Raw genomic sequence first — 11,714 nt, forward strand, 5'->3', positions numbered from 1 at the left:
TTTTTCCTGTGGCACATCAATCTGAGAATTCACAGAAACTACATAAAGAAAATATTTGTGGTTATTGGTCTATCCTGTTTTCCTCTCTATTCTCCCCCATATATCCACAATGCAAATGCAGGAAAAAGAACAATATTTTTCAGCTTTGTTATGGTTTAATTTATTTAGTATTCAACTTGTAACACCTGTTTTTCTGCTACACATTCTAGGATTTTCCTTACACCACAAACTCCTTTTTTTTGAATGTAGATCAGCCCAGCCTTTCAGTAATTTTGAATATAATATCTAACACCATTAATGCTAATTGCCAAATAATTTCCTGCTTCTTTTTAAGGCACTGTATCTCAGARCTATATTAGCTTTTTCCACACTATGACAATTTTTGCATCCTTTATTTGACTAAAAAAACACAGGCTTTCACGTTTACATGATGTATTTAAAACTAAAGAGCCTCTGTCTATCTAACTGTTTAGATAACTATATCCAAATGTTAAGATATATAACATTTTGTGCCAAAACAGTTTATTTTATTTTGTTATTTTTTGGTCTTCAAAATTACTGTATCATACATGGGGAACTTCTTTGTAGCAGTCAGAATCAGATGTTTATGGTGCATTCACAATTAATGTAATTGTAAAATCATGTGAGATTTTTCCCAGTACAAATCCTCTAAGGACTATTAATTCTATCAGTGACTTCYCCACAAACCAGTGGTCCAAATTTCAGAGTCTAGAGACATGTCAGAGCAAGTAACATTTATTTTTGCCCTGCTCTTACACTTGTTGATATGTGCTAATAATTACTGAATACAGGATATTGGTGAGATGAAACCCCTGCCTGAATAATTTTTTTTTGTATTTTTCTACTTTATACTATTTGATTTCTTGTTTGCCTGTAGGTAATGATTTTGCATTTTCTAAATGTTTCCATCCTATCAGATGCTTGGATGTCTGAATAGATTTAATCTCTGAAATTCACTCCATTTTAAAAGGAGTAACAACACTATTTTGAATATTCTTTATTTGTAGAGAARTATTTCCACAGTATATGAAAGCTTTTCCTTCTTTCCCTGTAAAAATAAAAACGTGCATCATATTTTATGACAAAAAAAAAAATTAAAAACCATGCTGTACTTACTCTGTTGGCAGTTCCTTCCCATGAATTCACCTGGACATTCACAGGAGTAGTTGGCAACAAGATCTGTGCAGATTCCACCATTCTTGCAGGGTTCAGCTTCACATTCATTCACATCTGCAGGAATCACACAAAATGATGCCAGGATTAACAGAGAAATGATAAAAGTAAATAAGCACATGTTTAAAATAACTAGAAAAGGAAAAAAAAAAAAAAAAAAAAAAAAAAAAAAAAAAAAAAGAAGATATTTTATTATGTCCCATCATAAAATATAATTTAAAGTTTTGCTTAGGGTCTTCCATTATGGCTTCCAGAGGACATCAGGGCCAAAAGTCACAGTTTGACCTTAAAACAAACAGATTGAAGTAATTCTAATGGAGTAATCAGTAGTGATCCTTGCAACTTGGAATGTAGCTACTTCTTTATCAACAGATGCCAGTTAAGGATGTGTCTCAGTTCATCTTAATTCATTAAACATCTAATTGACAAGGTTGTTTAACCACCTAAAAAATTCCCTTCCTGTGCATGACTTAGTGGGCAAATTGAAMCTAATAACTCAATCTAGAAGCCAGCAAATTTCATTACATTCCAAAGACAGAAAAGGTGGGTAATTTCACTTGAGTTCCTCTTTGTCAAACACTGCAGGTGTAAAACTCCCCTGTGTTTTTCAGTGTAGTCACCTTAGAGTCTGATATCAGATTTTTTTTCTCAAATGTGATGCAGAATTTTTCAGTCACCATAAACAGGCAGAGGGAGAATGTTGATGCATCATAATTAAAATTCTCAGTCTCCATATTTTCATTTATTCTGCATGGAGTAGGAATGTTAGGGTTTTATACATCGTTGACTCGAAGGGCTGCACCATTTCAGTTAAATATTTGAAATAGGGTGGAGGATGTGGTAAATATGGTAGATAACATGGTAGATAATATGGGAAACCACTTGTGGGCAAAGTGAATTGAATTCCTGCTCCTTGCTATTTTACTGAATCTCTCCTGTCCCCAAAATGCAAACGTGCCTTGTGCTGGCATCCACAAAATAAAGAAAATGTTACTAAAATGTCTAAATCTTGTGCAAGATGTCTTTGTGCAGAACAAGCAGAATTCAGTTCTGTCAATTAAGTTGCTTGATGTTTGGTAGTTTATGTAACTTTTGTGCTTTCAAATAGATTTTTTTTGCATTTTCCAGGAATCTGTGTTCAAAAACTCAGTTTTAATACAGTGAATAGGATAATCTTCCCATTGCTGTGAAAAGAAATGCAGGGACAGCTAAATGTGAAGTCTAGTTTGAATTGTTTGAAACAGAAAAATTTCAGATTTTTATATTAAATTTAATGATGGCAGTGGATCTCTGGGCTTCTTTTTAACCCCTCATGTTTTACTATTTCTCGTTCATAAAGATATCACATACTGGAATAATAAAATTCAGAGTTAGCGGAATTTTTTTTTCAATTAGAGATGAAAAAAGGAGTAACAGCTTATAGTACAAGAAATAAAACCTGCCAAGGGAAATGACCAAAGAACAGACMTGCTAAGTTCTAAATTAAATTCTTTATACGTATTTATAAAATTTAACAAGATTCTTCAGTTCCCTATTTGCCCTTTTAAGCAAAGCCCATTAACCTTACATTTTTATCTGGTTATTCATCATTTTATACAGGCTAGCACATTTATGGGGGAAGAAAAAATTAAGGTCACTGTGAACTAAAAAACATGAAGTGAACATATGAACTATCTCTCACTTTGGTGAGGTGCAGGTGGTAATTTATCCTCTTAAAACCTTTTCTATGTAAAGACAATATCTTCTCAAGATTTTTTTTTTTTTTTTAATTTACCATTCTTGTTGAAATATGTAGGAGAAAATGCACAGCTTCCCAGAATATTTCATACTGGCAATGTGGTGATGGAACAAATAAACTGAGTTTAGAGTGCCACATACTTTTAAAACAATCCTCATATTCCATCCCCATGGAACAATCAGCAATGATCAGAGMAGAAAGACAGAAGTTTTTAATTATTATCTTTGTTACTTGGCTGTTACAAAGATCTTTTCCAGTAATTTCAGCACCTAGAGTCCCACCAGTTCAAACAAATATGTCATATTTGATGAATGAGGAAAGATTGTTCATTGCATCATGTCTGACGTGTTTAGTTGAAAAAAAATGAACTATACTATGTTAAAGAATAAAAAAAAAAAAACATTCTTAAGGAATTGTTAAATAATAATTTCTACAGAATTATATATTTTCATGTTTTTATTTCATTTGATTGAATGTGCGGATGTCAAATATTTAATTAAGGGTCGTTCCTACAATTTTGGGTAGATTATGCCCAATTCCTGGATGTGAACACCACACTTTGATACCACACTTTTATATCATCTGGTGTGTTCCTTCCTTCTTAAAAACGTACATTTCCTTTTAAAGCTGATTATATTTTGATGAAAAGAAGTAAATAGCACTAGAAAATTTAAAATTTTAAATTTTGAAAGAGTTCCTTAAGTAGTTGCTCATAAAGGCATTAAAGGCTCATATAGAAAAGCTSTCCTGTTATCAGATTCCAATTTTTTTCACCTACCTACATAAGGAAAGAGGAAGTTTTTTAAATGTAAATTAATAATGGACAGTAAAATCATCACATATTGCTCCTGATTTGTCATATAAAGTTAGGTCTTARTGTTGAGGCAGATTCTTATTCTTTGCCCTAAATAAAACACACAGAGCTGGGTGATGCCAGAGAAATCAGTTCCTCACAGAGGGGATCTGGTAAAACTGATAAACACTGAGTGAAAATAACTCATCAAGAGGCAAAGTCTGGGTTTCTAGATAGTGTTCAGGTTAGATAAAAAAACCTGACACACAAAAGACAACAAAGAAAATGAAATAACAAAAAGGAGAGGAGCTACAAAGGCCCAAACCCAACAAACAAAAAGAGCAAAGAACAAAAAAAAACCCTCAACCCAACCCAAACCAAATGAAAAACCCAAAGAAAGCCACCCCAAAAACCTCAATCCCAAAAAACCCAAATCCCCACCCCATGTCCAACATTCCAAGAATTCTCTGCTGAAGAGTGATTCTGAAATTGAAGGCGACACAGGAACAAGGAAACTGACCATTTTCAAAAAATGGATTGTTCCTTGGATGAAATAGCTTGAAGGGCTGAGAGAGTTGATTAAGAACTAAAGGCTACACTAAGATTTCTTTTTATGCTGCAGATGATTAAATTTAAATTTCCTATCTTCTAAGATCAATCCATAACCACAAAGTTATTAAGCACACTTCTGTTTGAAGCACAGTCATGGTGAGCCCTGGAACAAAACTACRCTGTCAGAAATTAGGAAAGCAATAGGGAACTTGGTGATTTGGAGAACCATCAAGGGACAGATTTCTGTGCTTTTGTCTTCCTTTGAGGGATTTGATATGTATATATACACTTATTTAATCCTCTAACTATTTAATAAASCATGAATGAAAACCAGTACTTGCAAACRTAATATAATTAAAAATACACAACCMTCATTTTAGGCTTCAYCTGCTCAATAGAGTCACAAGTATTTTCCTAAAAAATCACCCCCTCCTCCCCCCATGAAATAGGTATATAAATTATGTAATTGCTATATTAAAAAATTTAACTCTTAAAGCCATTTGAGTCCTTCAGCATGCTACTTGGTATAAACCTGATTTTTTTTTTTTTTTCGGAAGAAGGGCACAATACGCTCGATTTAGCTGCAATTTTTTTCCGCCAACATATCTTGCGTTTTGGCTGCGAGTTCACMTCAGTGCCTTGTTCCTGTCCCCTGCCTGTTTGTTCTTTACACAGCCCAAATTCCTGGTTCCTGCCACCTGAACCCTTRTTTCTGATCCAGGATTTCCTTTTGCCATGAAGGCTTCCTGAAGYTCCCTCCTGCCGACCACAACATTCTTCCCTTTTCCTTTGATTTCATCCTCGTTTGGGCTTCTGGATCTCACTCAGTCTGCTCATCTCAACTCTAAGTTATGTTTTAAAGTCATGTTTTAACCTCTAAGTCATGTCTTCTCTCATGAGAAAGTGGTTGGCCCATCTTWATGTTCAAAAATCTTTACTTGAAAGCCAACATGGTCTTTTTTGGAGAATTGATTAAACATAACTCACTTATCCTTTACTAATATTGCAAATGCTTTTTTTCCCCTATAATAAAGACAATTTAGGATACAATTTAGTACAATTTAGGAACAAAAAAAAAATCATCTGGCTATAACTTCCTATTTCATAGCTTCCTTTTTTGAAGACCCACAGCCATAGAATAGATAAAAATCAACCCTCAACTTGAGCAACTTGACACTCTCTCCTGTGCCCCAAATTTTAATATTTTTAAAGAAAATCAGAAAAAAGTTCCATAACCAGTTCTACTTCAAAATAAAAGTTTTAAATAAGTGACAATGTGTTCAAATATCTTTAGTTTTGGAAACTGATATGGCAGAATGTGGGCAAACAGGTAACATAAAATAATTATCTTTAAGCTGGGGTTTAGTCTAAGCAATTCTTGTTGTTGCTTGATGGTTCCTGACAGATTTTTAAAATGGATTCTCGATGATTTTTCTTTATTGTATATTGATCCTGAATAAGTTAATTCCACTAATAAGTACTATATCAGTAAGATCACACAAAATCTATAAGCTTGTTTGCAGAATTTTGTAATATGCTGTTATTGTTTAAGCTTGAGCCTTCAGATAGTCAAACTTCTCATTATTATTTTCTTAATATCATATTTTATTACATACCCTTTTTATCATTGGTACCAAGTCACTCAGGCATCAAGTATTTTTATGAAACATGGACATGGAAAAGAATAAAATTGAAAAGAACAAAATTATATTACTTTTATTTGGTGAATCATCTGACTCATGAGAAAGTAAAATTTAATATGGCTATCTTAACAGTGAGCTACTCAGTGATATGATAAAAATGTGAAWGATTACAGCAATTCACCTATAGAAAGACATTTTCTTTAGGAGTAGGACGCTTTTGTTAAAATATTTACCAAAAATCCCCAAAACTCAAAGTATTCTTTCTCATATTCATATGGTTAATTAAAACTATTTTAACTGTAAATATGTCCAAAATCAGGTGAACTTGTTTTGCTTCCTTTTTTTAAAAAGCTAATAAATAAATAAGTCAATAAATGTGTTTAAGCAAATGAAAAAACATCAGAAAAAACACAGATGATAACGTTCAATTTTTGACTGAAAGATACAGAAAATATAAATAACTGACATGATCATGATTTATTTTATTAATATTAATTAGGGATTTATGAAAGTCTCTAACATATTTCTGAATAATTTTTTTTTTCTGTAAAAAGCAGCAACTTGGGCTTTAACTGATCCTTGGTTTAATTAGGATTATACGAAAACAAACTGCACATGACTGGCTCAACACTGGTGTGAAACATTTAAAAATAACTGGGACATATTCCCATGAAATACAGGAATTTAGTGCATGCTGTTAAATCTGAACCATTTTCCTGACCGCAGAAGGSTCTAAAAACACCGTGCCAAAAGAACCTGCAGGAAACTTCATGTGTTKTGTCACGCTCAAGGGGTTCACTGCTCAGATATCCTCACTGTCTGATCTTCAAAAAGAAAAGAAAAACAGCTTTACACTTGGGACAGAAAGAGTAAAAATGTATTGCTCCCCACCCTTAGGGACTGAACATTGTACTACCCCTGCTCTTGTAATTCTAAATAACGTTATCCTCCTGCTGTGAGTATCTGGTACAGGATTCTGTGGTAAATATCCTCTAGGATAATCCGTTGCAAGACTGTCAGAATTCTACTTGAAACATTCAGTAAAAATATTTTACACAAAGCTTTCCTTCAGCCTTGGGGTCAGCACAGGAAGGACCTGGAGGTTCCAGGATGGGCAGAGGATGGAGCAGCTCTGCTGGGAGGGAAGGTTGGGATTGTTCACCTGGAGAGGAGAAGCCTTGGGGTGAGCTCAGAGTGGCTGAAGGGATCAAAGGAAAGATGGAGAGAGACTGGGGACAGGAGATGGAGGGACAGGACACAGGGAATGGGGTCACACTGCCAGAGGGCAGGGATGGATGGGATATTGGGCAGGAATTGTTCCCTGGGAGGCTGGGGAGGGGCTGGGATGGAATTCCATCCCTGGATCCCTTTGAGTGCCCAAGGCCAGGCTGGACATTGGGTTTGGAACCTCCTGGGACAGTGGGAGGTGTCCCTGCCATGGATGGGGTGGATGGGACGGGATTTAAGGTCCCCTCCAACCCAAACAACTCTGGGACTCTAAGAGAGTCAATCAGGTAAGAGAGTTACTAAAGTTGTGTTCAAAACTAAAAAAAAAAAAAAAAAAAAAAAAAAAAAAAAAAAAAAAAAACAAAAAAAACAAGCCAGGGAAATTAAAAAAAAAAAAAAAATAATATCTGGACATAAGTCAGATTTTTTTTTGCCTGACGGTGCATGCACGCTTGAGAGACACTTGTAGTCAGTAATGTACTTTAACAATTAAACACATAACAAAAGTAATTTTAGGCAAAATTCAATKGCTCCTGTCTGTAATTCCTTCAGCAACTTTCTTAAGCATTCCTACATTGTCTTTTTAAAGCAATTTGATCTGCTCTTAGCCATCTTCAGAAATTCCAATTTACATATTTTTAAGTAACTATCCTTCTTAGAAAATAAAAATAGAAAATGTTTCATTCTACTCGGTAACAATCCAGTGTTGTTTTCCAATCTATTGGTTCTAAAATATATCTAGGTCAATTTCTTTCAAGAAAAATTGGAACATATAGTATGTTTCTGTTCACTTTGATTTAAAAGAATCCAGGTTCTGGGAAGCTGAAAAGTAAAGGCTATTTTTAAGTTTTATTTTAATTGCTAGTTTCTTAATTTAGTGTGGTAAGTAAAATCTAATTTAGACAAACTAGCAATTTTTATGAGGACTAATTTTACTCTCCACCAGTTAATTTGTCATTTTTCCTCCTATAATTTACACTTCTGTTCAATATTATAGTTGAAGTTATTCTGTTATAGTATCAATGAATGAATCATGACATATGTTTATAAATTCAGTTTAAAATAGATTTATTATCTATAGCATTTTCCTAAGTTTCTTCTTGTTCTATAGTCACACTTTACCTAAGCTGCCCTCACTTAGAGAAAAATATGAAATTAGATAAGTTTTAAACTGACTCCATTTCCATAATAATTATAATCACAAGTTTCAAAATATTAGGATCAAATGTACACCTACCGAAAAAATAATTAAAAAAATAATAAAGAAAAAGATACAATTAAGTATTTTGCAGAATACTTTTTCACTTTAAATTGTTTGCTTGGAAGAATTTTAAATAAGATTGTGTTCTACAAGAAGCTTTGTTTAGTTACATCTTGATTAGTTTTACATTTTGATTATTTGCTTTGATTATTTATATACCTTGTGATGTTCACAAGATTTTTTTTCTTGTATTTCTAGATAATTTTCATGCYTATTTCCTTTTTGAAAACTCTCATTAAATAGATCCTGCACTGAAATTATACCCTGCATAGGTTCCTACTCTGTGCTCTGCAAAATACTTATCTTTTCGTTATAGGCACTGAAAAGTAATTACAATTTTCTCAGCGGAGCCATGCTTCCAACACTGGACCAGTCAGTATTTCCTGATCTTCTATTTACCTGTTTAAATGCCTATTTAATGGCTTTTTATATGAGGTAATTCTAATCTAATGGAATTTTGCAATAACCTAGCCCGGATGTTCCTTATTAGTTTTAAAGGAGTTGGTACTTTAAAAGTTTTAATATGTATTGAAGCAGATTTTTCATTTTTAATTACTTTTAATGAATACTGGCGTGAAAACCTTCATCCCATTAAGTAACTTACCATTTAATTTTACACCGTAGAAGTACATCTTCGGGGCAACTATTCCTAGCGTTTTCAATGAACCTTATTAAAATAATTGGCTATTTATATAACAAGCATTTGACAAATCATTTAAACTGCAGTTGAGGGGGGAAAAAAAAAACTTATTAAAAAGTGAATCAACTGGTGAATCATTTTTCATTACAGCCAATCCTCCAAAAATCTCAGCTTCAGAAGTAACTTAAATTAGGCAACATTAGAGTAACTGGATGACTTGCTAAGATAGTGTAGGTGGGCTCATGGCAAAAAGTCCAGTTATTTTCGCAATAAATTTGGACCCAACCAGTAAATTAGTGTTATTTTTAGTGTTATTTTTCTTCATGCATCCCAAAATAACTGTATCACTTCAAAATGCAGTTGTTTATGCACTTCAGAATAAAGTGAGAGTAGGATTACGTTGCTTTTATGTAAGCATGACCATGACACATGTTTTAAAAGATGCCATTAGAAAAACAAGTCCTGGAAGATACAATATGGACTGTTCTAAAGCCAGATGATTGCATTTTTTTCACCTGTCTTCGTTTGACAAACACAGGGTGAAGTGTATTAATTTATGGAAAATCTACAAAAATTTTGCTTAAATAATCAAAAAAAGTTATCCATGGGACTTCCATAAGTTGACATACATTATCTCTGTGCTGCACAGAGATAATTTCTACCCTCTGCTGATAATTTTCAAATTCAGAATCTTAGTTGCTCATAAACATATGCACAATTTACTGTTAATGAATCTCATATTTAATCTACAACTGCAAGTTTATGGAAGTCACCTCAGTTGTGCATACAATCTGTACCATCATCTACGTTTATGGGTTTTACAATTCCTATAAAAATCCCTACAATTGCTGAGAAATGGGAGTTTCTCTCTCTGTCAGGAGCACTGACATAATGAAATAGAAATAAGTGTTGTAAACTCCTAATTTTAGATTTGGGGGAAGGCTCTTTTGTCCTTACACTCTTTCTGTAATTTTAGAGTATGTCTTCTGCAGTATCATCCTGAAGGTCCCTTAAATCTTAATTGTCACTGACAAAAAAAAATAAAAATTATGAGAAGGGAGCAGATTAWTTTTTCTGTAACAATGACTACTGCTAGTATGAAAAAGAAGGTTTTTTTTAAGTCTAAAAACTACATGAGAGTAATGACTGCATGCATAAATAGCTCTGCTAGGTACTTGAAAAGATCACACAGAACACATTTTCAGAGCCAGATGTCACCTCACTGACTTGTGTGGAAGGGAAAATGAGATCTGACAAGATTGCAAAGTTTACCAATTATTTGCAGGTAAATAAGAATTTAAATACCTTTTATGGTGCAATGCATACACACCTGGACCAGGGAACATCAATTCACTGCTAATGTTTTGCTGTAAGGGGGCAATTCCTGAATGTGATTCCTGAATTGAATTTATTAGAAATGTAGGGCTGGCAGTTTCTTTTTTTTTTTTTTTTGTAGAATCCCAGAATCCCAGAATGGTTTAGGTTGCAAGGGACCTTAAAGATCATCTAATTTCAAATCTCTGCCATGGGTAGGAACACCTCCCACTATCCCAGGCTGCTCCAAGCCCCTTCCAGCCTGGCCTTGGACACTCCCAGGGATGTGGCAGCCAAAATTAATGCCATTCACATCCCTCTGCATCTCCTCACTTCTCTAGGACCTAGCACTGGCCACATTTCATGACCTGATCCCACTGAAAATCCCTTATTGCAGTTAATTTGTGCACTTCCACACAATCCTGGTGAGCTGATTGAAAGCTGAAGTCTGATGGAGATAAATTTTCAGAGAAGATGGGACTCATTACTTTTGGCAGGGTCAGATAATCGCACCACAGGACTGAACAAATTTCAAGACAAAGCCCAACTGACAGAAAGCCAAGTGCATCTTACTACATCAGACAGTTTGTTTATCCTAAGAAAATTATGATACACAAGATCTTGTATTAATAATTTTCTATTAAATGTTTCATTAAGTATTCCTAAATGTTCTATTAAGTGTTATTCATTAAGTGTTTTATTAAGTATTTCAGTGTAATTTAAGAAAAAAAAAGGTTCTATTAAGTATTTCAGTGTACTTTAAGAAAAAAAAAAAAAGGTTATGTCTCCATTTGTAAAAAACATGGTCTTACAGAATTTTAGGTGCAGAATGAAACCCTTAGAGCTGAGGACACAATATCCACACGTTCCTAAACATGTTTTCTCTGTAGAAATTCTGGAATGTCTGGGTGGAATTTCCATTTGCCCACTGGAATGTTTTAAGTCAATTCCTGGTATGTAAAATCCCATAAATTTTAGGCTGCTGGACTATTTTTTTTTCAGATTATTTTAATCTCAAAAGGATCCATTTCTTGTGCTCTCAGCCCTGCTGTCACACRAAGCAAAGCACGTTAAGTAGAGATGATCAAGAGATTTTCTTTCAAAATACACTCCTGACTCAAACTGAAAAGCTCAGCCAGATGACCTACAGAAATAATTGTATGTTATTTAAGACAGCAGAATAAATGCAAACTATGTGAATATCCTGGGTATTCATATGAAAATGCAGCTTTGGTTGAGGTATTTTATGGATACCAAGGGATTCATTTGTGATGCACACTGGTTTCTGCCATTATATTATTATAYTGAGCTTCAAGCCCAAGTACTGATTTTTAAAGTTTTGCTTACTCAGT

General features: G+C 33.8%; 1 protein-coding gene across 1 annotated transcript in view; it reads right to left on the reverse strand.

Moving 5' to 3' along the window:
* The window catches only part of EDIL3 (EGF like repeats and discoidin domains 3), a gene marked incomplete at its 5' end in the record, with an annotated part of 151,632 nt that overhangs the window by 87,791 nt on the left and 52,127 nt on the right, over nucleotides 1-11,714 (reverse strand). The window contains one exon of the mRNA XM_057385077.1: nucleotides 1,138-1,251. Within this exon, the coding sequence (XP_057241060.1) occupies nucleotides 1,138-1,251 (114 nt within the window). The remainder of the gene's footprint in view (nucleotides 1-1,137; nucleotides 1,252-11,714) is intronic.

This window comes from Malurus melanocephalus, unplaced genomic scaffold (assembly GCF_030028575.1).
Source record: "Malurus melanocephalus ecotype Western Australia unplaced genomic scaffold, MMel_1.1 scaffold_777, whole genome shotgun sequence".
Taxonomy (NCBI): domain Eukaryota; kingdom Metazoa; phylum Chordata; class Aves; order Passeriformes; family Maluridae; genus Malurus; species Malurus melanocephalus.